At 57.2% G+C, this 26,051-nt stretch overlaps 2 protein-coding genes across 2 annotated transcripts in view; both read left to right on the forward strand.

Annotated features, from left to right (window-relative positions):
* LOC115397974 (2-oxoglutarate dehydrogenase, mitochondrial) overlaps nucleotides 1-19,808 on the forward strand; it is a 37,508-nt gene extending 17,700 nt beyond the window's left edge. The window contains exons 4-23 of the mRNA XM_030104542.1: nucleotides 173-275; nucleotides 7,932-8,047; nucleotides 8,148-8,302; nucleotides 8,478-8,624; nucleotides 8,719-8,809; nucleotides 11,922-12,101; nucleotides 12,590-12,718; nucleotides 12,791-12,970; nucleotides 13,366-13,518; nucleotides 13,619-13,721; nucleotides 13,959-14,087; nucleotides 14,164-14,314; nucleotides 14,403-14,530; nucleotides 14,688-14,866; nucleotides 16,704-16,775; nucleotides 16,878-17,003; nucleotides 17,317-17,389; nucleotides 18,747-18,910; nucleotides 19,329-19,483; nucleotides 19,559-19,808. Coding sequence (XP_029960402.1) covers nucleotides 173-275; nucleotides 7,932-8,047; nucleotides 8,148-8,302; nucleotides 8,478-8,624; nucleotides 8,719-8,809; nucleotides 11,922-12,101; nucleotides 12,590-12,718; nucleotides 12,791-12,970; nucleotides 13,366-13,518; nucleotides 13,619-13,721; nucleotides 13,959-14,087; nucleotides 14,164-14,314; nucleotides 14,403-14,530; nucleotides 14,688-14,866; nucleotides 16,704-16,775; nucleotides 16,878-17,003; nucleotides 17,317-17,389; nucleotides 18,747-18,910; nucleotides 19,329-19,483; nucleotides 19,559-19,679 — 2,655 coding nt within the window. The 3' untranslated portion in view covers nucleotides 19,680-19,808. The remainder of the gene's footprint in view (nucleotides 1-172; nucleotides 276-7,931; nucleotides 8,048-8,147; nucleotides 8,303-8,477; nucleotides 8,625-8,718; nucleotides 8,810-11,921; nucleotides 12,102-12,589; nucleotides 12,719-12,790; nucleotides 12,971-13,365; nucleotides 13,519-13,618; nucleotides 13,722-13,958; nucleotides 14,088-14,163; nucleotides 14,315-14,402; nucleotides 14,531-14,687; nucleotides 14,867-16,703; nucleotides 16,776-16,877; nucleotides 17,004-17,316; nucleotides 17,390-18,746; nucleotides 18,911-19,328; nucleotides 19,484-19,558) is intronic.
* A 1,212-nt stretch (nucleotides 19,809-21,020) lies between these two features.
* On the forward strand, nucleotides 21,021-24,489 carry LOC115398272 (peptidyl-prolyl cis-trans isomerase-like). Its single transcript, XM_030104955.1, has 5 exons — nucleotides 21,021-21,130; nucleotides 21,689-21,908; nucleotides 22,228-22,347; nucleotides 22,531-22,703; nucleotides 24,135-24,489. Exons 1-5 carry the CDS (start codon nucleotides 21,021-21,023, stop codon nucleotides 24,265-24,267), a joined length of 756 nt encoding a protein of 251 aa, XP_029960815.1. The 3' UTR covers nucleotides 24,268-24,489.
* Nucleotides 24,490-26,051: the final 1,562 nt, after the last annotated feature.

Below are 26,051 nucleotides of genomic sequence, written 5' to 3' on the forward strand. Positions count from 1 at the left end.
CTCCTCCTCCTCTCCTCCTCCTCTCTTCCACCTCCTCCTCCTCTCCTCCACCTCCACCTCCTCTCCTCCTCCTCTCCTCCACCTCCACCTCCTCCTCCTCCTCCACCCTCCTCCACCTCCTCCTCCTCTCTTCCACCCTCCTCCTCCTCTCCTCCTCCTCCTCCTGCCATAGATCCGGGGTCACCATGTGGCCCAGCTGGACCCTCTTGGCATCATGGACGCTGACCTGGACTCCTGTGTCCCCACTGACATTATCACCTCCTCCGACAAGCTGGGTGAGGAGTACCCCCCCCAACCCCCCCCCCCCCCCCCCGGGCCCCCTGGCCCCCCCGGCCCCCGCTCCTCCCACTGCTGCTCCTGCTCCGCGCTGTGGAGACAGACCTGTCCAGCTGTCTGTCCCTCAGGCTGTCCTCAGGCTTCCGCTGTCCTTCATTCAGACGTCTTGGGTTGTTCAGCTGCTGATGGCTTGTTTCCAGGTCCGGGTCCAGTCCGGGTCCAGTCCGGGTCCAGTCCGGGTCCAGTAACTATGGTTGTAGCAGTGGTTCCCAAACGGGGGTATGAGGCCCTCTGGGGGTCCATGATGAGATTTCTAGAACATTTGTAGAACAGTTCAGAATCCTTCATTGAAGATGTTTAGAAGTAGAAGTGAAGTCTTTCAGTCACATGACCACAGAGCCGTTCTCCTGAACCGTCCTGGAACCTTCCACACCTCCATGTAGGACCTGACCTGGATCATTCCGGGCTACGGTCTACGTGGAGAGAACCACTGGTCTACGGTCTCGACAGCAGTTGTTCTCTGATCAAAACCAGACCGGGTTCAGACTAACGGACCCAAGCAAGGCCGACTCCCAGGACGCCTGTAGCTGCTGCACCTGTAGACCTAAGCTTTCTGGACCTGGACCTGGTGCTGTTCTGGACCTGGACCTGGTGCTGTTCTGGACCTGGACCTGGTGCTGTTCTGGACCTGGACCTGGTGCTGTTCTGGACCTGGTGCTGTTCTGGACCTGGTGCTGTTCTGGACCTGGACCTGGTGCTGTTCTGGACCTGGTGCTGTTCTGGACCTGGACCTGGTGCTGTTCTGGACCTGGACCTGTATCTGTTCCTGGACTAGTACCTGTAGCTCAGCGGTGTTCAACCTGTGGCTCTGGGGCCACATGTGGCTCGTCAGTCCCTCGGTAGCGGCTCCAGGAAGCCTTCACAACATGAAACGTGAACATTGAACTTTCTTCTGCAGTGACAGCTCAGTCCTGGTCCAGGTCAGGCCAGGGTCTGTCTCGGGTCACCTGTACCTGTAGCTGTTCCTGGTAGTGACAGCTCAGTCCTGGTCCAGGTCAGACAGGGTCCGTCTCGGGTCACCTGTACCTGTAGCTGTTCCTGGTAGTGACAGCTCAGTCCTGGTCCAGGTCAGACAGGGTCTGTCTCGGGTCACCTGTACCTGTAGCTGTTCCTGGTAGTGACAGCTCAGTCCTGGTCCAGGTCAGACAGGGTCCGTCTCGGGTCAAAGGGGAATCGAAAAAGGTTGTCGTCAAATCAGGAGAACCAGCTGATGGAGATGGAGGGAAAAGGCCAGAAGAGCTGAAGCGCCTGGGGTGTCTGGAGTCTAGAAGAAGAAGTGTGGTTGGAGGAAAGCAGCAGAGCGGGTTCAGAAGAGGTCACAGGGGTTAAACGGCGAACATTTCAAAATGTGTCAAAAACGACGGCTTGAAGGAGGAGCAGGACTGAGGAGCTCCAAATGTAGGAGAGTACTCTGCTCTGAACTCCACTTTAAACTTCTTACATAAATTGTTGCTCCACCGATCTCGGGAGACCTCGGACCAGCCGGGGCGAGGTTCTGGAGGAACCGGGACCCCCAGTGGACAGGTCCCCCGTCCCAGCCTCGCTGGTGGCGTCCAGCAGAAGGGACAGGTCCAGACGGCCGGGGCCGGCTCGGCTACAGGAGTCGCAGGAAGGCGCCGCAGTGCGAGAACCGGCCGCCTCCAGGGCTCCACTCCGGGGGGGCGGGGTCTCCCCCGGCCTCTGGCACTCCCGTGACGACCACAAGGGGGTGCTGTTTTACCCCAGCTTTAAACTTCATGAACACACCCGAACATACAGGCGTGTTTGTGAATCAAAGCCAAAGATAAACTTCTCCAGCTGCTTTGGCCTCGTTTCAGAGGGACAGTTCGGGATTTTTGACATGAATCTGTACGGCGTCCCCGTCAGCGGTGTGGTGCAGTCACACAGACTGACCCCTGACCCCTGACCCCTGACAGCGTCCAGTGAGCGGAGATCCTGTCCGGTTTAGGTCCAGATCAAAGTAGTCCGGAGCTGACTAGTTAAAGCAGCGCGGCGGCCAGCTGGAGGCGTGGAGGGATGTGCAGGGAGAGAAGAAGAGCCGAGCGCTCAGCAGGTTTTCTTTCTCCTGGGAGACGGTTTGTGATGGAAATGTCTCACTCTTCAAACACATGTTGGTTTGAGAAGAAAAACGCTTCATTTTCGGGACCCCGGCAAACTTGCCGAACTACGTTTGTCTAGACCAAAACCGGACAGGATCTCCGCTCACTGGACGCTGTCGGGTCAGGGGTCAGGGGTCAGGGGTCAGGGGTCAGTCTGTGTGAATGAAGTACACTGCTGACGGGGAGGCCGTGCAGATTCATGTCAAAAATCCAGAACTATCCCTTTAGAGGCTCAGTGTTGTTTATGGCCCCGGGAGGCTCCGCCTGACACAGCCTCACTACAACCGCTCTGCTGGTCGTAGAGGCTGTAGAACCCTGCTGTAGCTGGACCTGGACCTGGACCTGGACCTGTAGCTGGACCTGGACCTGGACCTGTAGCTGGACCTGGACCTGTAGCTGTAGCTGGACCTGGACCTGGACCTGTAGCTGGACCTGGACCTGTAGCTGGACCTGGACCTGGACCTGGACCTGGACCTGGACCTGTAGCTGGACCTGGACCTGTAGCTGGACCTGGACCTGTACCTGGACCTGGACCTGGACCTGTAGCTGGACCTGGACCTGTAGCTGGACCTGGACCTGGACCTGGACCTGGACCTGGACCTGGACCTGTAGCTGGACCTGGACCTGTAGCTGGACCTGGACCTGTACCTGGACCTGGACCTGTAGCTGGACCTGGACCTGTACCTGGACCTGGACCTGGACCTGGACCTGGACCTGTAGCTGGACCTGGACCTGTAGCTGGACCTGGACCTGTACCTGGACCTGGACCTGGACCTGTAGCTGGACCTGGACCTGTAGCTGGACCTGGACCTGGACCTGGACCTGGACCTGGACCTGTAGCTGGACCTGGACCTGGACCTGGACCTGTAGCTGGACCTGGACCTGGACCTGGACCTGTAGCTGGACCTGGACCTGGACCTGGACCTGTAGCTGGACCTGGACCTGGACCTGTAGCTGGACCTGGACCTGTAGCTGTAGCTGGACCTGGACCTGGACCTGTAGCTGGACTGGACCTGTAGCTGGACCTGGACCTGGACCTGTAGCTGGACCTGGACCTGTAGCTGGACCTGGACCTGGACCTGACCTGGACCTGTACCGTACTGGACCTGGACCTGTAGCTGGACCTGGACCTGTACCTGGACCTGGACCTGGACCTGTAGCTGGACCTGGACCTGTAGCTGGACCTGGACCTGGACCTGGACCTGGACCTGGACCTGTAGCTGGACCTGGACCTGTAGCTGGACCTGGACCTGGACCTGGACCTGGACCTGTAGCTGGACCTGGACCTGGACCTGGACCTGTAGCTGGACCTGGACCTGGACCTGTAGCTGGACCTGGACCTGGACCTGTAGCTGGACCTGGACCTGTAGCTGGACCTGGACCTGGACCTGGACCTGGACCTGGACCTGTAGCTGGACCTGGACCTGTAGCTGGACCTGGACCTGTACCTGGACCTGGACCTGTAGCTGGACCTGGACCTGGACCTGGACCTGTAGCTGGACCTGGACCTGGACCTGGACCTGTAGCTGGACCTGGACCTGGACCTGGACCTGTAGCTGGACCTGGACCTGGACCTGGACCTGTAGCTGGACCTGGACCTGGACCTGTAGCTGGACCTGGACCTGTAGCTGGACCTGGACCTGGACCTGGACCTGTAGCTGGACCTGGACCTGGACCTGTAGCTGGACCTGGACCTGGACCTGTAGCTGGACCTGGACCTGGAGCTGTAGCTGTAGCTGGACCTGTAGCTGGACCTGGACCTGGACCTGGACCTGGACCTGTAGCTGGACCTGGACCTGGACCTGTAGCTGGACCTGGACCTGTAGCTGTAGCTGGACCTGGACCTGTAGCTGGACCTGGACCTGGACCTGGACCTGTAGCTGGACCTGGACCTGTAGCTGTAGCTGGACCTGGACCTGTAGCTGGACCTGGACCTGTAGCTGGACCTGGACCTGTAGCTGGACCTGGACCTGTAGCTGGACCTGGACCTGGACCTGTAGCTGGACCTGGACCTGTAGCTGGACCTGGACCTGGACCTGTAGCTGGACCTGGAGCTGTAGCTGTAGCTGGACCTGGACCTGTAGCTGGACCTGGACCTGTAGCTGGACCTGGACCTGGACCTGTAGCTGGACCTGGAGCTGTAGCTGTAGCTGGACCTGGACCTGGAGCTGTAGCTGTAGCTGGACCTGTAGCTGGACCTGGACCTGGACCTGGACCTGGACCTGTAGCTGGACCTGGACCTGGACCTGTAGCTGGACCTGGACCTGTAGCTGTAGCTGGACCTGGACCTGTAGCTGGACCTGGACCTGGACCTGGACCTGTAGCTGGACCTGGACCTGTAGCTGTAGCTGGACCTGGACCTGTAGCTGGACCTGGACCTGTAGCTGGACCTGGACCTGGACCTGTAGCTGGACCTGGAGCTGTAGCTGTAGCTGGACCTGGAGCTGTAGCTGTAGCTGGACCTGGAGCTGTAGCTGTAGCTGGACCTGGACCTGGAGCTGGACCTGGACCTGTAGCTGTAGCTGGACCTGGAGCTGTAGCTGTAGCTGGACCTGGACCTGTAGCTGTAGCTGGACCTGAACCTGGAGCTGTAGCTGGACCTGGACCTGGAGCTGGATTTGTGTCTGTAACTGGAGCTGTGTTATGTGTAGCTGCGGTACTTTTAGCTGCTGAGGCGCTGTAGTTGAGGCACGACAGCTGTGGGGCTGTAGCTGAGGTGCTGTAAAGTGGGCGGAGTTGTGGTGCTGTAGCAGTGAAGCTGTAGCTATAGTGCTGTCGCTGTGGTGATGTAGGTCTAGTGCTGTAGCTGAGGCATGTAGCTATAGTGCTGTAATTGAGGCATGTTGCTGTGGCGCTGTATCTGTGGCACTGTAGTTGAGGCACTGTAGTTGAGGCATGTAGCTGTGGGACTGTAATTGAGGTGTTGTAGTTGAGGCATGTAGCTCAGGCGCTGTAGCTGTGATGCTGTAGCTGTGGCGCTGTAGCTATAGCGCTGTGGCGCTGTAGCTATAGCGCTGTAGCTGTGGTGCTGTAGCTGTGGCGCTGTAGCTATGGTGCTGTAGTTGAGGCATGTAGCTGTGGCGCTGTAGCTGCGGCACTGTAGCTGCGGCGCTGTAGTGCTGTAGCTGTGGCGCTGTAGTTGAGGCATAGCTGTGATACTGTAGTTGAGGCACTGTACCTGTGGTGCTGTAGCTATAGCGCTGTAGCTGTGGTGCTGTAGTTGAGGCATGTAGCTGTGACGCTGTAGCTGTGACACTGTAGCTGTGGCGCTGTAGCTATAGCGCTGTAGCTGTGGTGCTGTATGTGTCCTGCTGTAGTCCATTGTTCTGGGTCTGCTGGCTGCAGGAGACTAACAGTGTTTCCGGGTGTTTCTCCCTGTGCTGCCCCCTGCTGGTGACCAGACCTGGCAGTGTTCCAGGACAGGCTGAGAGTTCTCACGGTGGGAGGTAGGACCCTGTAGTCCGTCCCCGTCCCTTTCCTCTGCAGCAGCTCGGTGGTCCAGGACCTGGTCCACACCCCATTCCAGGACCCTGTCCAGGACCCGGTCAACCGCCGGGCTGAGACCCCCTGGAACAGGTCCCAGACTGGTTCCATGGCCCGGTCCAGGACCCCCTGGAACAGGTCGAAGACTGGTTCCATGGCCCGGTCCAGGACCCCCTGGAACAGGTCCCAGACTGGTTCCATGGCCCGGTCCAGGACCCCCTGGAACAGGTCGAAGACTGGTTCCATGGCCCGGTCCAGGACCCCCTGGAACAGGTCCCAGACTGGTTCCATGGCCCGGTCCAGGACCCCCTGGAACAGGTCCCAGACTGGTTCCATGGCCCGGTCCAGGACCCCCTGGAACAGGTCCCAGACTGGTTCCATGGCCCGGTCCAGGACCCCCTGGAACAGGTCGAAGACTGGTTCCATGGCCCGGTCCAGGACCCCCTGGAACAGGTCCCAGACTGGTTCCATGGCCCGGTCCAGGACCCCCTGGAACAGGTCCCAGACTGGTTCCATGGCCCGGTCCACACCCTGGTCCAGGTCTGGTCTTGTACAGTGAGGCCTCACCCACCTCTCCAGTAACCACTGCCCACCTCCCAGTTTCCATGGAAACAGTCTTCTGTTCATCAGTGATCAGCGAGTGTCTGGGGTCAGATTACTGTTCAGGTGTAATCAGATTACAACGATACTTTCTCTGCCATGCCGTGAGCCTCTGGCAGCAGGGGACGCCGTCCTGCAGGACCGCCGGGGGACAAGTGTTCAGTCGCCTCAAGGGGAGAGCGACTGCTGCTGCAGAGGAAACCTACACACACACACACACACACACACACACACACACACACACACACACACACACACACACACCCTTACTTTAACATGTTTCAAGTTTCTTCTAAGCTCCCTCTGCCCTCTGGCGACGTGTTTCAGAGATTAGCTGCAGACGGAGGGTAAAGTGTGTGTGTGTGTGTGTGTGTGTGTGTGTGTGTGTGTGTGTGTGTGTGTGTGTGTGGTTCTTCCGTTATCGTCTGGATTGAAACTGAGGAGTAATGAGCTTCCTGCTCGCTGCAGACGGGCTCTCGGTTCTGATTGGCCGGCCAGGCTGTTCTCCTCTTGTGATTGGCTGAGCTCGCTGTCAGTCTGATCCGGCTGTGTGGATTGGCAGGAGTTCTTTGCCCCGTCCAGCCCCCTACTGCCCCCTGGTGTCTGAATGAACAAACAGGCGAGAAGTCGGCTCACCACCTGCTTCCTGTCAGCTCGTCCAATCACCAGCCGGCCTGCAGCTGATTGGACGAGCTGAACGCAGCAGTGTGGTCAGAGCTAACAGAGCTAACAGAGCTAACAGAGCTAACAGAGCTAACAGAGCTAATTGCTTGAACAGTGACAACCTGTGATAAACAGAGCTAACGCTAACACCACTAATAATGCTAACAGCGCTAACTGCTCAAGCAGTGCTAACAGCTATAGCAGAGCTAACAATGCTTACAGGACTAACAGCTGTAATAATGCTAACGGTGCTAACTGCTAACAGGCAGTTTCAGTTTGATGGAGAAACTTTGACCAGAAACTGGAAAACGTGGTGAAGTGAGAGAACGTGATGTGGAACCGCGGATTAGCCATGCTAATGGCTAACTTCCTCCTGATGCCTCCACCTGCCTCCACCCCCACCTGCCCCCTGACCTGCCTCCACCCCCACCTGCCCCCTGACCTGCCTCCACCTCCACCTGCCCCCTGACCTGCCTCCACCTCCACCTGCCCCCTGACCTGCCTCCACCTCCGACCACCCCATCTTCCCCGCTCTACCTGCTCCCTCTCGACTGACTGAACCACCGTCTGATGGTCTGTCTGTCTGACTGACCGGCCGTGTGATTGGCTGTCCGACTGACTGGCCAACCGCGTGTGAGGGATGGGCCTGCCTGCCTGCCTGCTGCTGACCTCTGACCTCTGTGTGACCTCTGCATGTTGTGTGTCGTTCCTTGGTGCGGCTGCGTCCCGTGGTGCATCGTGGGACTGCAGGGTTCTACGGGCTGGAGGAGTCGGACCTGGAGAAGGTCTTCCGCCTCCCGACGACGACCTTCATCGGCGGCTCGGAGAGCGCTCTGCCGCTCAAGGAGATCATCCGCCGACTGGAGGTACGGACACCGCCGAGACGCGGGCCCCGTTGCCACGGAGACGCGGGCCCGTGGCCCGGTTGCCACGGAGACGCGGGCTGACGCTGTCCCGTCCCTGCAGATGGCGTACTGCCAGCACATCGGCGTGGAGTTCATGTTCATCAACGACCTGGAGCAGTGCCAGTGGATCCGACAGAAGTTCGAGACTCCGGACGTCATGAAGTTCACCCTGGAGGACAAGAGGACACTGCTGGCCCGCATGGTCCGCTCCACCAGGTGGAGACAGAGGGACAGAGACACAGACGGACAGACAGACAGAGGGGAGGCTGCAGGAGGGGGGCAGAGAGACCAGGCTTAAGGACAGAAGAGAACAGCTCAGCGCCTCTAAACAGACAGGCTGTGTGTGTGTGTGTGTGTGTGTGTGTGTGTGTGTGTGTGTGTGTGTGTCTAGGTTCGAGGAGTTCCTCCAGAAGAAATGGTCTGCTGAGAAGCGTTTTGGTCTAGAAGGTTGTGAGTCTCTGATTCCGGCTCTGAAAACCATCATTGATTATTCGTCGGAGAACGGAGTGGAGAACGTCATCATGGGCATGCCGCACAGGTAGCACACACACGCCGCCAGAGAGAGAGAGAGAGAGAGAGAGAGAGTGTGTGTGTGTTTGTGTGTGTTCCACTCTCACCTCTCTGTTTTTCAGAGGTCGTCTCAACGTCCTGGCGAACGTGATTCGTAAAGAATTGGAACAGATTTTCTGTCAGTTCGACTCCAAGCTGGAAGCTGCTGACGAGGTACCTGGACAGCCTGCGTCCTGTCCTCCACCGTGTCACTTCCTGTCCTCTATCACGTCTGTCCTCTACCAAAGCACTTCCTGCCCTCCACCAAGTCACTTCCTGCCCTCCACCAAGTCACTTTCTGTTTTTAAGTTACTTCCTCTTCTCTACACATCACTTCTTCTCCTCCTTGTCACTTCCTGTCCTCACCGTGTCACTTCCTGTCCTCCATCGTGTCACTTCCTGTCCTCCACCGTCACTTCCTGTCCTCCATCATGTCACTTCCTGTCCTCCATCGTGTCACTTCCTGTCCTCCACCGTCACTTCCTGTCCTCCATCGTGTCACTTCCTGTCCTCCACCGTCACTTCCTGTCCTCCATCATGTCACTTCCTGTCCTCACCGTGTCACTTCCTGTCCTCACCGTCACTTCCTGTCCTCCATCGTGTCACTTCCTGTCCTCGCCGTTTCACTTCCTGTCCTCTACTGTCACTTCCTGTCCTCCACCAAGTCACTCGGTGCGTTCACGATGGCAAAGCCAGAGGTAGGCGGAGCTAGACGAAGCAGACGGCGCCGTGGGCGGAGCTATCAGTCAGCCTCCCACTGGGACAGCCCTGGGTTCTCCATGTCTGTTTCTCATGACTCCACCGTGGGGGGGTTCACAGGCCCGGCGTCAGGGGGTCAGTAGGGGGCAATGCCCCCGCCTGTGCCTCCTTGCCCCCCCTGGCTGTCAGAGGGGTCTTTTTCCTAAAGTTTTTTCCTGAACATTCCAACAGAAAGAGGAGCTGCAGGTCTGAAGCAGAGAGCTGCTGCTTCTGTCTGCTGCTCTGCTGCTGCTGGTGCTTTTCACAGTGTGGTTCACGATCATATGTTGCTGGACATGGTGGAACAGGTCTCTGGTCTGTGGATTCTGTTGTTGTGTTGCTCCGTTGCATTTTCGCCACCTTTGCGCCCCCCCCCCCCCCCCCCCCCCCCCCCCCCCCACCCCCCCCCACCCCGGGCTGGAGCCGGGACTGGGTGTGTATTTATGCAAATGAAGCGTGTTGTCATTGAGGAGAGGGCTGGGGTCCAATCCCCGGCCGGTCTGAACCGGAGCGCTGGGCCAGGCAGGGCGAGTTGCTCTCCAGCAGCTCACAGCGGCTCCTCTCGGCCTGGTCACAATCTTCCTGTGGAATGTATTGTGTGTGTTGTTATTGTCTTCTAATGTGGTGTCGGCTCGTGTTTGAATGCGTTTGAGAGTGTGTTTGGACAGCCAATGGCTTACTGAAACAACAACATGCATTTATTTCTGCATGTTTCATTGATCATCTTCGCCAAGACGATTTGATGTAAGGTTTTTTGTAGGAAAAAGGGCGTTATATCTGGTCAAAACAAGATTGTTTGAATTTTAGGAGCTTCATTTTCAAAGGAAATCAGAAATATATTGAAATACTGTGATGTTCTTTGATAATGGATGTGATTACTTTTATTTTGCAGGTTGTTTCGTGCAAATTCGAGCTGTGGGGGCCGAGCTGTGTTCCGCGAAGCTGGAAGCTCAACTCGTTATATATTTCTCTATTTCAGCTGATTTTTGACTTAATGGAGACTTATTTTTTTAAATAAGCACAATATAAGCCAAGGCCATGTCTAAAATATATCTATTATGGTATTGGATCAGTTTCTGACCAAAAATAGCATCAGCAATATACTATCTATGAAGTTACAAAGGCTGAACTAATATAGTATCTCCATGTCCAGAATTTCCGGTCGTGTCCGTACCCCTATCCAGTTCCTCATTCCTACTATGTATTTGGCTTGAGCTGAATGTTCTATTTTATATACCTGGGTAGCACTATTTGAACGATGATATGTTGTGGATATAGTGCACACAATTAATATTACAACAGCTGCAAATGGGATCTGTAGTTTGCAGTTGTCGTGTCCGTCCCCCATGTAGTGTCCATACCCTCGCATTTTGTTATTCCACTTAGAAGTTGAAATTCTTGATATTATTGGAACATGTGAGCATGTTGAAAAGGGGTGTATTTATCTACAACTCTCAAGACAACATATTTGCCTAAAAGTACATCTTTTACCCACAGAAAACTAACACAGAGAATCGAAGCAAGGACTTTGAATTCCAAAATTCCTCTTTTTGAATAACTCGCATAATGCTACGGGAACATTCTCATTTGGTAAATTTGGTAATGGTAATTGCCAGATAATTTAAACAACCATTTCAGTGACTTTATGTTATTTCACTGCACTACCAGTTAGAGGTCGACCGATTCATCGGATTGGCCGATTCATCGGCCCAATAGGACGTTTTACAAACTTCTGAGTGTCAAGATTTCAGAAATAATGCAGTTGTTGTTCATTTGATACAAATCAGTTAAGAAACATAAATTACAGCAATCCAGCAATGTGCAAATTGTATGTGCAGACATTTATATTAAGTTTGCAGAAAAGATCATTTATTTTCCACATATTTCATCACATTTGCACGTTATAGAGTCTTTTGTGGTCATTTGATGGGCAATAAAGCAGAGTTCTGTTCATATATTTTACTAAATTAAACAAACAACTGAGTTTATTAAGTTGTAGTGATGCTCTTCATCCGTTTTAAGTCTTGTTATGCTATCCAGGTCATGCTAATGTAGAGTCCAGACCCCATTTTACCTCGACATCTTTAACTGATCACCATTTTACTACCAAATAAGATTACTGGATGAATTTTTTTGCATCTGATTGCTCGAAAACTGTAGTATAGTGAAAATAAAAATTGGCACAGTTTGTTGAGGCTGAATTTTTCAGTCTGCTGTCCACCTGGAGTCAATGCTGATTGTGACCAGGCCGTCTGGGACCCACCTGGTTCGGGTCTCGCCAGTCTTCGACGCCCTACGTAGGTCCTACGTATCAGTGACCCGGGCCACATCTGGGCGGGGCGGCTCAGAAGTCTTGAAGGTCTGCCTCTGGCTTTCTCACGTCCAACGCACCTACTTCCTTTCCTTGAGTTACTTCCTCTTCTCTACACATCACTTCTTCTCCTCCTCACTTCCTGTCCTCCGTCGTGTCACTTCCTGTCCTCCGTCGTGTCACTTCCTGTCCTCCGTCGCGTCCCTTCCTGTCCTCACTCGGCTGCGGTCCCCTCAGGGTTCTGGAGACGTGAAGTACCACCTGGGCATGTACCACCGGAGGATCAACCGGGTGACAGACCGGAACATCACGCTGTCTCTGGTGGCCAACCCGTCCCACCTGGAGGCCGTGGACCCCGTGGTCCAGGGCAAGACCAAGGCCGAGCAGTTCTACTGCGGAGACAACGACGGCAAGCGGGTCAGTCTGTTACCGTGGCAACGGGCCGTCCAGGACCTGTTTTGCAGGTTCTCCCCGAGAGTCCCTGTCCGACTGTTGTCTGTTCGTCTGTAGTCTGTCCGTTTGTCCGTCTGTACTCTCCGTCTGTCTGTAGCTTCTGTCTGTCTGTAGTCTCTGTCTGTCTGTAGTCTCTGTCTGTCTGTAGTCTTTGTCTGTCTGTAGTCTCTGTCCGTCTGTAGTCTTTGTCCGTCTGTAGTCTCTGTCTGTCTGTAGTCTTTGTCTGTCTGTAGCCTCTGTCCGTCTGTAGTCTCCATCCGTCGGTAGTTTCTGTCCGTCTGTAGTCTCCGTCCAGTTCTTGTCTCTGCCGTCTGCAGTGTGTGTTGCGGTTAACTGTGATGGCTGTGTGTGTGTGTGTGTGTGTGTGTGTGTGTGTGCGTGCGTGCGTGCGTGCGTGCGTGCGTGCGTGCGTGCGTGCGTGCGTGCGTGCGTGCGTGCGTGTGTGCGTGCAGGTCATGTCCATCCTGCTGCACGGAGACGCGGCGTTCGCCGGTCAGGGCATCGTGTATGAGACCTTCCACCTGTCCGACCTGCCGTCCTACACCACGCACGGCACCGTGCACGTGGTGGTCAACAACCAGGTGAGGCCCCGCCGCGTCCGCCGCCGCCGCGGCGGGCGGAGCTGGCCGTGACCCGCCTCCCTGCGCCCGCAGATCGGATTCACCACCGACCCCCGCATGGCGCGCTCGTCGCCGTACCCCACCGACGTGGCGCGCGTCGTCAACGCGCCCATCTTCCACGTCAACGCCGACGACCCCGAGGCCGTCATCTACGTCTGCAAGGTGGCGGCCGAGTGGAGGGCCACCTTCCACAAGGACGTGGTGGTGGACCTGGTGAGAGGGGCGGGGCCTGGAGGGGGAGGGGGCTGGAGGGGGCGGGGCCTGGAGGGGGAGGGGGCTGGAGAGGGGAGGGGGCAGGGCCTGGAGGGGGAGGGGGCGGGGCCTGGAGGGGGAGGGGGCGGGGCCTGGAGGGGGAGGGGGCGGGGCCTGGAGGGGGAGGGGGGTGGTCCTCCGGTGGTCCTCTGGTGGTCCGTGTGGTCCTCCGGTGGTCCTCTGGTGGTCCTCTGGTGGTCCTCTGGTGGTCCTCCGGTGGTCCTCTGGTGGTCCTCCGGTGGTCCTCTGGTGGTCCTCTGGTGGTCCTCCGGTGGTCCTCTGGTGGTCCTCCGGTGGTCCTCCGGTGGTTCTGCGGTGGTTGTGACGGCGGGTTCTGCGGTTCTGCGGTGCTGCAGGTGTGCTACCGCCGGATGGGCCACAACGAGATGGACGAGCCGATGTTCACGCAGCCGCTGATGTACAAGCAGATCAAGAAGCAGAAGCCGGTGCTGCTCAAGTACGCCGAGAAGCTGATCGCCGAGGGCGCCGTGAGCCGCCAGGAGTACGAGGTAACGCCCCGTCCCGGTGCCGGTCCCGGTGCCGGTCCCAGACCCGGTCCCAGACCCGGTCCCAGACCCGGCAGCCAATGGGAACGCTGCTCCCTTCCAGGAGGAGATCGCCAAGTACGACAAGATCTGCGAGGAGGCGTACGCCCGGTCCAAAGACGAGAAGATCCTCCACATCAAGCACTGGCTGGACTCGCCCTGGCCCGGTGGGTGGAGGTGGGGGGGTGGGGGTGGCAGAGGGGCCTGGGGGGGGGACCTCTGGGGCTTTGTGTTCGGGCCGGGGGTCTGATTTGTAGTGATTAGACGTGTTAAAAGAAGGAACCTTGGAAACCAAAAGCCTCCTCCTCCTCCTCCTCCTCCACCCCTCCCCCTCTCCTCCTCCTCCACCCCTCCCCCTCGCCTCCTCCTCCACCCCTCCTCCACCCCCCACCCCCCCCCCCCAGGTTTCTTCACTCTGGACGGTCAGCCCAAGTCCATGACGTGTGCCTCCACCGGCCTGACGGAGGAGAACCTCCATCACATCGGTCAGGTGGCGTCTTCGGTTCCTGTGGAGGACTTCACCATCCATGGAGGTCAGAGCAACACCCCCCCCCCCCCCCCCCCCCCCCCTTTCCCCCCCTGCCTCCACCCACCGGTCTGCTCCACCAGGTCAGAGCCGCATCCTGAAGGCCCGGGCAGAGATGGTCCGGAATCGAACCGTGGACTGGGCCCTGGCGGAGTACATGGCCTTCGGCTCGCTGCTCAAGGAGGGGATCCACATCCGGCTGTCGGGCCAGGACGTGGAGCGCGGGACCTTCAGGTGACTGACCCCCACCTTCTGGTTCGGACCGGTTCTGACCCACACGTTCCGGTTCTGGCCCAAGACTCTGGGTTCTCTGTGTCCTCAGCCACCGCCATCATGTCCTCCACGACCAGAACGTGGACAAGAGGATCTGCATTCCCATGAACCACCTGTCCCCGGACCAGGCGCCCTACACCGTCTGCAACAGCTCTCTGTCCGAGTACGGCGTCCTCGGTGAGTCCGGCAGGTCACCTGACCACCAGGTCACCCTGCACTGAGTGTCCCCTCGTCCCGGTCGGACACGGTCTGACCCAGTCTGACCCGGTCCCTTAGTCCCGGTGGGACCCGGTGGGACCCGGTGTGACCCGGTCTCCGTGTCTCCTGTCCCCAGGCTTCGAGCTGGGCTTCGCCATGGCCAGCCCCAACGCCCTGATCCTGTGGGAGGCCCAGTTCGGGGACTTCCACAACACGGCGCAGTGCATCATCGACCAGTTCATCTGCCCGGGCCAGGCCAAGTGGGTCCGGCAGAACGGCATCGTGCTGCTGCTGCCGCACGGCATGGAGGGCATGGTGAGGCCCGCCGCGCGCTACAGCGCGACACAGCGCGACACAGCCGCCCCGCCAGGGCGCTACACCGTTAACACCGCTACACCGCCAGGACGCTGCACCACCACGACACAGCTACACCGCCAGGACACGACACAGCTACACCGCCAGGACGCGACACAGCTACACCGCCAGGACGTTACACCGCGACACAGCTACACTGCCAGGACGTTACACCGCAACACCACTACACCGCCAGGACGCTGCACCACCACGACACAGCTACACCGCCAGGACACGACACAGCTACACCACCAGGACGCGACACAGCTACACCGCCAGGACGCGACACAGCTACACTGCCAGGACGTTACACCGCGACACAGCTACACTGCCAGGACGTTACACCGCAACACAGCTACACTGCCAGGACGCTACAACGCTAACACCACTACACCGCCAGGACGCTGCACCACCACGACACAGCTACACCGCCGGGATGCGACACAGCCACCCCGCCAGGGCGCTACACCGTTAACACCGCTACACCGCCAGGACGCTACACCACCACAACACAGCTGCACCGCCAGAACACTAGACCGCGACACAGCTACCCCACCAGGATGCTACAACACAGCTACAGCGCGACCCAGCTACCCCGCCAGGACGCTGCAACGCTTACACCGCCAGGACGCTACACCACCATGACACAGCTACACTGCCAGAACACTAGACCGCGAAACAGCTACACCGCCAGGACGTTACACCGCGACACAGCTACCCAACCAGGATGCTACAACACTAACACCGCTAAAGCACAACACAGCTACAGCGCGACCCAGCTACCCCACCAGGACGCTGCAACGCTTACACCGCCAGGACGCTACACCGCTAATACCATGACACAGCTACACCGCCAGGACGCTACACCACGACACAGCTACACCGCCAGGACTTTACACCGTGACACAGCTACCCCGCCAGGATGCTACACCGCCAGGACACTACACCGCTAACACCGCAGGACAAAACACCGCGACACCGCCAGGACGCTACAACGCTAACACCGCGACACAGCTACACCGCCAGGACGCTACAACGCTAACACCGCGACACAGCTACACCGCCAGGACGCTACACCTCCAGGACGCTACACCGCCAGGACACTACACCGCTAACACCGCAGGACAAAACACCGCGACACCGCCAGGATGCTACAACGCTAACACCGCGACACAGCTACACCACCAGGACACTACAACGCCAACACCGCGACACAGCTACACCGCCAGGATGCTACACCGCTAACACCGCCAGGACACTACACCGTTAACACCACTACACCGCCAGGACACTACACCACCACGACACAGCTACACTGCCAGGACGCTGCAACGCTAACACCGCGACACCGCAAGGCCGCTACACCACTAACACCGCGACACAGCTACACCACTACACCCCGAGGACGCTACACCACTAAAACCGCGACACAGCTACACCACTACACCCCGAGGACGCTACACCACTAACACCGCCAGGACGCTACACCGTCACACCACAACACAGCTACACTGCTACACGGCCACACCGCGACACAGCTACACCGCTACACCATGGCGCAGCTACACCGTTAGACTGCTACACTGTGACACAGCTACATTGCTATACAGCCACATTCTTATATACAGCCACAACGCTACAACTCGACGCAGCTACACCGCTGAACTGCTATATGGCCACACTCTTATACAGCTACACCGCTAGGCAGCTACACGGCTGTGGTTGGGGGTTCCTCAGGGTTCTGGTCTGGGGTCCTGGTTCCGGGGGTGACCTGTCCTCGCTGTGGTTTTGTCTTCAGGGTCCAGAACATTCCTCGGCTCGGCCTGAAAGGTTCCTGCAGATGTGTAACGACGACCCAGATGTGATGCCAGTGAGACGCAGTGACACTCTCTCACTCTCACTCTCTCACCCACTCACTCCTCACTATCTCACTCCTCACCCTCTCACTCTGACTGTTGCTCCTCCCCTCCAGAACATCTCGGAGGACTTCGCCGTCCGCCAGCTGTACGACTGTAACTGGATCGTGGTGAACTCTTCCTGTCCTGGAAACTACTTCCACGTCCTGCGAAGACAGATCCTGCTGCCCTTCAGGAAGCCGGTAGGACCAGGACCCCTCCCAGACCCCCGCAGACCCCCACAGTCCCCCTCAGCCCCCACAGTCCCCCGCAGACCCCCACAGTCCCCCTCAGCTCCCACAGTCCCCCGCAGACCCCCTCAGCCCCCACAGTCCCCCCCAGACCCCCGCAGTCCCCCTCAGCCCCCTACAGTCCCCCGCAGACCCCCTCAGCCCCCACAGTCCCCCCAGACCCCCGCAGTCCCCCTCAGCCCCCCACAGTCCCCCACAGACCCACCCAGACCCTCAGATGGTTGTGGTTGCCGGGGTTCCTGACGACAGACTCTTTGTGTTCCAGCTCATCGTTTTCACCCCCAAGTCTCTGCTGCGCCACCCGGAGGCTCGAGCCAGCTTCGACCAGATGCTGCCTGGTAACACTGCTAATGCTAAAGCTAAAGCCACCTGATGACACTGCTAACGCTAATGCTACCTGGTGACACTGCTAATGCTACAGCTAAAGCCACCTGATGACACTGCTAAAGCTAAAGACACCTGATGACACTGCTAATGCTAAAGCTAATGCTACCTGGAGACACTGCTAATGCTAAAGCTAATGCTACCTGGTGACACTGCTAATGCCACCTGATGACACTGCTAAAGCTAATGCTACCTGGTAACACTGCTAATGCTAAAGCTAATGCTACCTGGTGACACTGCTAATGCTAAAGCTAATGCCACCTGATGACACTGCTAATGCTAAAGCTAATGCCACCTGATGACACTGCTAAAGCTAATGCGACCTGGTGACACTGCTAATGCCAAAGCTAATGCTACCTGGTGACACTGCTAATGCCACCTGATGACACTGCTAAAGCTAATGCTACCTGGTGACACTGCTAATGCTAAAGCTAATGCCACCTGATGACACTGCTAAAGCTAATGCTACCTGGTGACACTGCTAATGCTAAAGCTAATGCCACCTGATGACACTGCTAAAGCTAATGCTGCCTGGTGACACTGCTAATGCTAAAGCTAATGCCACCTGATGACACTGCTAAAGCTAATGCTGCCTGGTAACACTGCTAATGCTAAAGCTAATGCCACCTGATGAAACTGCTAAAGCTAATGCTACCTGGTGACACTGCTAATGCTAATGCCACCTGATGACACTGCTAATGCTAAAGCTAATGCTACCTGGTGACACTGCTAATGCTAAAGCTAATGCCACCTGATGACACTGCTAAAGCTAATGCTACCTGGTGACACTGCTAATGCTAAAGCTAATGCTACCTGGTGACACTGATAATGCTAAAGCTAATGCTACCTGGTGACACTGCTAATGCTAAAGCTAATGCCACCTGATGACACTGCTAAAGCTAATGCCACCTGATGACACTGCTAAAGCTAATGCTACCTGGTGACACTGCTAATGCTAAAGTTAATGCTACCTGGTGACACTGCTAATGCTAAAGCTAATGCCACCAGATGACACTGCTAAAGCTAATTCTACCTGGTGACACTGCTAATGCTAAAGCTAATGCCACCTGATGACACTGCTAAAGCTAAGGCTAATGCTGCCTGGTAACACTGCTAATGCTAAGGCTAATGCCACCTGATGACACTGCTAAAGCTAATGCTACCTGGTGACACTGCTAATGGTAATGCTACCTGGTGACACTGTTAATGCTAAAGCTAATGCTACCTCGTGACACTGCTAATGCTAAAGCTAACATTGCCTGGTGAGCCTTCAGACCCGTGAAGCTAATGCTAATGCTAATGGCTGTGCAGGGACCCACTTCCAGAGGCTGATCCCCGATGAGGGTCCGGTCTCGCAGCGTCCCGAGGACGTCCGGCGTCTGATCTTCTGCACCGGGAAGGTTTACTACGAGCTGACCAAAGAGAGGCGGAGCCGCGGCCTGGACGCCACCGTGGCCATCGCCCGCATCGAGCAGGTACAGGTCCAGGTCCAGGTCCACACCTGGCCCCCCCAGACCAGAGCAGCAGCCTGTAGCGGCAGACAAGTCCTGCATGGTCCTGACTCGGGGGTCCAGGGCTGGACACTCAAGAACCGGGTTCACCTCATTCCCCTCGTCCCTCTGGTCAGACGAGGAGGAAACATTAATGTTGACCCGGTCCGGTCCTGACCCGGTCCGGCCCTGACCCGGTCCTGACCCGGTCCGGCCCTGACCCGGACCGGGTGGTCCGGCCCTGAGCCGGTCCGTTTCTGACCCGGTCCTGACCCGGTCCGGCCCTGACCCGGTCCGTTTCTGACCCGGTCCTGACCCGGTCCGGCCCTGACCCGGTCCTGACCCGGTCCGGACCCGGGCGGTCAGTGGGCGGGGCCTCAGGCTCACCTGTGCGGTCCCGCAGCTCTCTCCGTTCCCGTTCGACCTGGTGAAGGCGGAGTCGGAGCGGTTCTGCAACGCCGACCTGGTCTGGTGCCAGGAGGAGCACAAGAACCAGGGCTACTACGACTACGTCAAGCCCCGCATCAGGACCACCATCCAGAGAGCCAAGCCCGTCTGGTACACACACACCCTCACACACACACACACTCTCCTCAGGGGACAGGCGTGACTCCGCCCCCTCCCTCCCCTCAGGTATGCTGGGCGGGGCCCGGCGGCCGCTCCGGCCACCGGCAACAAGAACACACACCTGGTGGAGCTGCGGCGCTTCCTGGACACGGCCTTCGACCTGGAGGCCTTCAGAGACCAGGTCTGACCGGAGACCTGGGAGGGACCTGCAGCGCCTGAACGCTCCGCCACACACACACACACACACACACACACAGATGCTGTTTGTTACTCTTTACTTTACTCCTTTGGCCCCGCCCCGCCCCCCCCCCCCCCCCCCCCCCCCCCCCCCGGTTCTTTTTCTGAATTGTTGAGGAAGTCTTGACTTTGTCTCGTTAGCATTGTTAGCGCTCCTCATTTATTACAATGGTTAAAGCTAGCGGGGAGCTAGCAGTTCTTTCTTTGCATTCTTCTGCTTTTCAGTCGCTATGGCAACCGCTGTCTGTATTCAGTCGCCATGGCAACGTTCAGCAGTCTGGTTTGTCTGGTCTTGGAGCTTCCTGTGTGAAGAGCAAACACTCCGCCGTCTGTAGATCACCCCCCAGACCCCCCCCCCCCCAAACCCCCACCCCCAGACCCCAGACCCCAGAACCCCCCCCCCCTCCTCAGACCCCAGAACCCCCCCCCCCCCCTCCGTGCCAAAGCGGGGCAGTGTGCGGTGTTCTCCATGTTCTCCATGTTCTCCATGTTCTCCATGTCTGCTGTGTCGAGCAGCGACAAAGAAAATGATTTATTTATTTTCCTAACAGAGAACCGAGGCTCTCTTCATGTTACTGCTTCAGTCAATAAAGACCAGAGAACAGCAGCTCTGCTCCGCCTCTGCTTTGTGTGGGGGGGGGGGGGGGGGGGGGGGGGGGGTGTGAGAGGGGGTGAGCGGGGTGTGAGAGGGGGTGAGGGGGGTGTGACAGGGTGTGAGCGGGGTGTGAGAGGGGGTGAGCGGGGTGTGAGAGGGGTGAGGGGGGTGTGAGAGAGGGTGAGCGGGGTGTGAGAGGGGGTGAGCGGGGTGTGAGAGGGGGTGAGGGGGTGTGAGAGAGGGTGAGAGGGGGTGAGGAGGGGTGAGCGGGGGAGAGGGGGTGAGGAGGGGTGAGCGGGGTGTGAGGGGGTGAGCGGGGGAGAGGGGGTGAGAGGGGGTGAGCGGGGGTGAGGGGGTGTGAGAGGGGGTGAGGAGGGGTGAGCGGGGTGAGAGAGGGTGAGCGGGGGAGAGGGGGTGAGAGGGGGTGAGCGGGGGTGAGGGGGTGTGAGAGGGGGTGTGAGGGGTGCAGAGCCGTTTCCTCAGTCCATCCTTATTTGTGAAGCTGGTGCTGAACAGTCAGACCAGCCATGAAAGCTAAACCATCATCAGTCAAGGTCGTACGTACACACACACACACACACACACACACACACACACACACACACACAGTTTGTTTCATACAAAGGGAGTCATGGTGCTGAGCATCATGGGAAACTTCACCAGTGGGGCCGCCCATACCAGGAGAGGTCAAAGGCCATGACTGCTGGGGTTCCAGGGCCAAACCCCAAACCCCGCACCAAGGTGTGGCCCCCCCAGGCCAGCCGGGACCGGAGGACCAGCTCACAGCGTCTGGCCGGTCCTGGCCGGTCCAGGCCGGTCCAGGCCGGTCCAGAACCCAGACCTGAGCCTCAGCTCAGCTCAGCTTTATTTCCACAGAACTTTAAAACGGCTGCAGTCAGGGAATGTAGAAGTACAGCCGCAAAAGTGAAATACAGTAAAAACTAAGAAAACAAAAACAAACGACAACAAAGAGACATTTAAATTAACAAGACAAAGCAAGAGCAGAGTCTCAGCTGCGGGAAAAGCTGGGAATGAACATGTTTGAAGATCTTTCTTACAAAATGAGGAAGTGACAAGACGGGACATTGACAGCGACTACATCTCGATCTACATCTACTTCTACTACTTTTAATTCTACTACTTTTAATTCTACTACTACTACATCTACGTCTACTACTACTTCTACTACTTCTACTACTTCTACTGCGCGTGCGCCGGGAGGGTGGACTCGAACGTGTCTGAATCTGCCGTCACTGCAGAGCGGAAAGTATCTGAGTGTTGATTGGCTGAAATCACAGCCGCTCAGACATTTCCTCTTCTGTGATTGGCTGGCTGCTGCTCCGCCCCGCCCACGTTGACATAAGGCGGAAGCCCGCGGAAGAGCAGCCTCACTTCCTGACTGAAGCCGCCCGGAGGGTTAGCGCCTTTCTCCAGGACCACGAGCACGACCAGGACCAGGACCAGGACCAGGACCAGAACCAGGACCAGGACCAGCCCCAGCACCAGCCTGCGCAGATGGCTTTACCCAGAGTTTACTTCGACATCACCGCCGGCGGCGAGCCCACCGGCCGCATCGTGATGGAGGTAGGCGGGCGGCGGGCGGCGGGTTCGGCTAACGGGCGGGATTTCTGGGTGAAGAAGAGTCGAGTCGCAACCCGGAAGCAGCGCTGCAGCGGCGGGGAGCTCCAGAGCGGCTCCTGGTCCGGCCCCGGGTCCCGGGTCCCGGCCCCGGCCAGCTCTCTCTCCCCCCGGATCGGCCCCGCGTCACCGGAAAGCGGGTTACACTGGTTTCGCCGCTTTGCGTCTCGGGGGGCGGGGCCTGGCTTCATGTCTGTACACGCGCGGGGCTTGTGCACCTGAAGGGACAGGTAAACCTCATGACGTCACTCCGGTGTTTCCACAGCTGCGCTCGGACGTGGTTCCAAAGACGGCGGAGAACTTCCGGGTTCTGTGCACCGGGGAGAAGGGCTTCGGCTACAAAGGAAGCAGCTTCCACCGCGTCATCAAGAATTTCATGTGCCAGGTGAGTCCTGGTTCTGGTTCTGTGTCGAGTCCGGGTGGTGCTGAACATGGGGGGGTGCTGGTCAGACCAGGTTCCGGTAGGCCTCTTCAGGCTTGAGCCTCGGGTTGCAGGTGGAGCCCTGACTGAGGTCAGGAGGTCGGATCTGGGACGGCCCTGTTCTGTAATGAGTCCTTCCACCTGCAGGGCGGCGACTTCACCAACCACAACGGAACCGGAGGGAAGTCCATCTACGGGAACAAGTTTGCTGACGAGAACTTCCAGCTGAAGCACACCGGGCCCGGGATCCTGTCCATGGCCAACGCCGGGCCCAACACCAACGGCTCCCAGTTCTTCCTCTGCACCGCCAAGACGGCCTGGTACGCCGGTTCCTCACACGTTCTCCACGCAGGGTTCTCAAAGTGTCTGGCGGGGGGGTCCGGGTGTGGCGGGGGGGTCCGGGTCCGGGTGTGGCGGGGGGGTCCGGGTCCGGGTGTGGTGGGGGGGTCCGGGTGTGGTGGGGGGGTCCATTGAACTGAGATGGAGAGAGAGAGCGTCTCAGAATCAAAGCGGCGTCTCCGCCGCAGATGGTTCATGCAGTGGACACACCTGTCCCGACGTCCCCACAGCGTCCCCAAACTCCGTCCAGAAGACTCCAGCGAGTCCAGCAGGGCGTCTCCAGACTGAACATTAGAAACCAGATGTAATGTGACTGGTCCAGCCCGTCACATGACCGCATCACGTGGACAGACGGCGCTGTGATTGGGCCATTATGGAAAACTCTTAATCTGAAACCAGCAGATGATGTGTGAGAGTTGAGTCTCATGAAGCCGACATGGCGCCGGAAGCTAGCGACACGGCGCCGGAAGCTAGCGACACGGCGCCGGAAGCTAGCGACACGGCGCCGGAAGCTAGCGACACGGCGCCGGAAGCTAGTGACCGCAGGACGTTCTCAAACTGGGCGCTTTGTTTATTTTCACTCTGAAAACTTTCATTTTTTTTTTTTTTTTTTTTTTAATGGGTTCCAATCTTTTTAAAAAGGCACCATCGCCCCCTGCTGGAATTTCCCTGGAATTACAGCTTTTCTTCACTTCCGCATCATCTCCATGTTTCGTGAGCGGAGGCGGAGCCTGGTCTCCGGAATGTTTTTAGCTCCTGCTGCCAGACTCAGAATTCAGGGTTGCCAAATCTGACCGTTTCGGTCCATACGCAACGTAAACCCAGCTCGATGCTCAACGGTTATTTTCCTAATAAAAAGCGGAGCAGAAGCAACAACGGCAGCAGGAACAATCACAACAGCCGACACGACTGTCCCCCCAACCTGGCAACCCTGGTGCAACGCCATACGTCTGGTCCGCTGACTGGAAATGACGAGTTTCCGTTAGGCTTTTGTGAGATACTGGTTTATCCAGGCGCCTGGAGAAGCTCTTCCTGAGAGCAGGACCACTCCTCCAGGACCAGGACCAGGTTCAGGTTCAGGTTCTGCTTATTTCTAGGAATCATGGGAACGGCTGGAAAGACGGGTGTGTGTGGCCTCACTGTGCCCTGGTCCTGGTCCTGGTCCTGGTCTTGTGGGCTCGCTGTGCCCTGGTCCTGGTCTTGTGGGCTCGCTGTGCCCTGGTCCTGGTCTTGTGGGCTCGCTGTGCCCTGGTCCTGGTCTTGTGGGCTCACTGTGCCCTGGTCCTGGTCTTGTGGCTCACTGTGTCCTGGTCCTGGTCTTGTGGCTCACTGTGCCCTGGTCCTGGTCTTGTGGCTCACTGTGCCCTGGTCCTGGTCTTGTGGGCTCACTGTGCCCTGCTCCTTGTCTGCAGGCTGGACGGGAAGCACGTGGTGTTCGGCTCCGTGGTGGAGGGGATGGACGTGGTGAAGAAAGTCGAGGCTTTTGGAAGCGGGAGTGGGAAGACTTCGACGAAGATCATCATCGCGGAATGCGGACAGCTCTGAGCTCCACGCCGTCTTCCTGGTCGTCCTGTAGCCACGCCTACATTCAGCGATGCCCCCCCCCTCCCCAGTCTGAACCGTCTGATCTGAGAATCGTCGTCTCGCCATCAGCTTCGTTCTTTTTTTTTTTTTCTTTTTTCTGTTTTTGGTTAAAAACTGAACTTGTCATCTTCTTGCTGCTTCTGTATTATTTTCGACTGATGGGAATAAATGCAGTGAAAGCAAGTAATGAGTGTTTATTGACAGCAGGGGGCGCCGCTGTACTGCTGGCTCTGGGGGGCCTGGGGTCTGGGTTGTCCAGTTGGCTCCTGGCCAGGACCGGCCGTCCTGAAGGAGGACGCCGTCCCCCTGGCGCTGGGCCGGCGGAGCCCCGTGTTTCTCTCCGTGGCGTCCGTCTCCTCATGGTGAGTAGGAATGAGGGACTCTCCAGACGCAGCGTGAAGTCCACCCTGTGTCCAGACGTGCAGTGGAGGACGTCACTTCTCTCCCTTCATGTGGACAGTCCGTCCGTTTGTCCTCCTCGTCGGAGCGGGAGGACTGCTGCTCAGGAGACCTGGAGGGTGTCCGAGCTGTGAGCGGGTCGCTTTAGATTAGCCTTCACTGGAGCAAGAAAAGCAACGTTAAAGGTGCATTAAGGAGTTTTTCAACCTTAAAAATACTTATTTTCCACCATAAATATGTTCCACATTTTTAATGCTGTGTCCAATGAGCCCTGACAGATTCATCACCAGAACCTCTAACAGGCTAAACTGTCATCTTGAAAGTCACAGTGCCGGTCCGGCTCCACAGTTTTTTGGGGAGAATTTGAGAGGAATGACGTAATGCGCGCTCCGGCTGGCCTGATGGAGTTAAGTTTCGTTTTGTCCTCCATTACTCCGCCAGATGCTTAGTGAGCAACAACTGAGCAGGATCTTCCAGGAAGTCAGAACAGACTGACTTCTAGCCCTGCAGCTCCACACAGACTCCACCAGGGGGAAGACACTGACATCTTACTAGAGTGTTACTAAACGAGTGAGGAAGGAGCTCCTCTCTTCCGTGCACACGAGCTACAGGCACGAGTGTTTCACTAAGCTGCATTACGCCCAAGGCCTGCAGGGGGCGCCGTTTCACATGAAACGTGCAAACCGCCTAAACGCAGCTTCAAAGTGATGGATGGAGAAGTGACAACCTTCTCTATCAAAACGACACAAACCATCAAAGCTGACGCAGGCCTGTTCTGGACCGAGACGTCCTCCTTCTAACCTCTGACTGTAGATTAAACGGCGTTTAGAGTCACCGAATGAAAGAACATGAGGGTCACATGAGGGAAAAGACCGACGTGAGACAGGTTAGTTTTACCCTACTGATGATGTGTTGTTGCAGTAGTAATCCTGCTGAGGTCCCACTGGGTTTCTGGAGTTTGTTCTTGCCGGATGTGAGGGTCTAAGGCGGTGGCTGCTTCGTTTTGTCTCGTTACTGTGAATCTGACATATTAACATGATGCTTATTCACTGTTTTAATTTTTACCAATCAATGTAACATCTTGAAGCCTCTGAGGCAGCTGCTGTTGTGATGCTGGGCTGTACAGAAATACATTGACTGATTGATGGCGCTAGAGTGGGACTCAGCAGATGAAAAATGTTTTTCCTTGTGAGAAAACTGCTCTGAAACGTCCAAATGTTGGGAAGAAGCATCCAGCCGGATGGGAAGACGGGTTCTCCTTCGGTCTGCGAGGGGTTTTGGAGCCGTCAGACTTTTAGTTTAGATTAAAGGCCTCAGTTTGTGAAAGAGTCGATCTTTTCTGCCCT

The sequence above is a fragment of the Salarias fasciatus genome, chromosome 12, assembly GCF_902148845.1.
Source record: "Salarias fasciatus chromosome 12, fSalaFa1.1, whole genome shotgun sequence".
In the NCBI taxonomy this organism is placed as follows: domain Eukaryota; kingdom Metazoa; phylum Chordata; class Actinopteri; order Blenniiformes; family Blenniidae; genus Salarias; species Salarias fasciatus.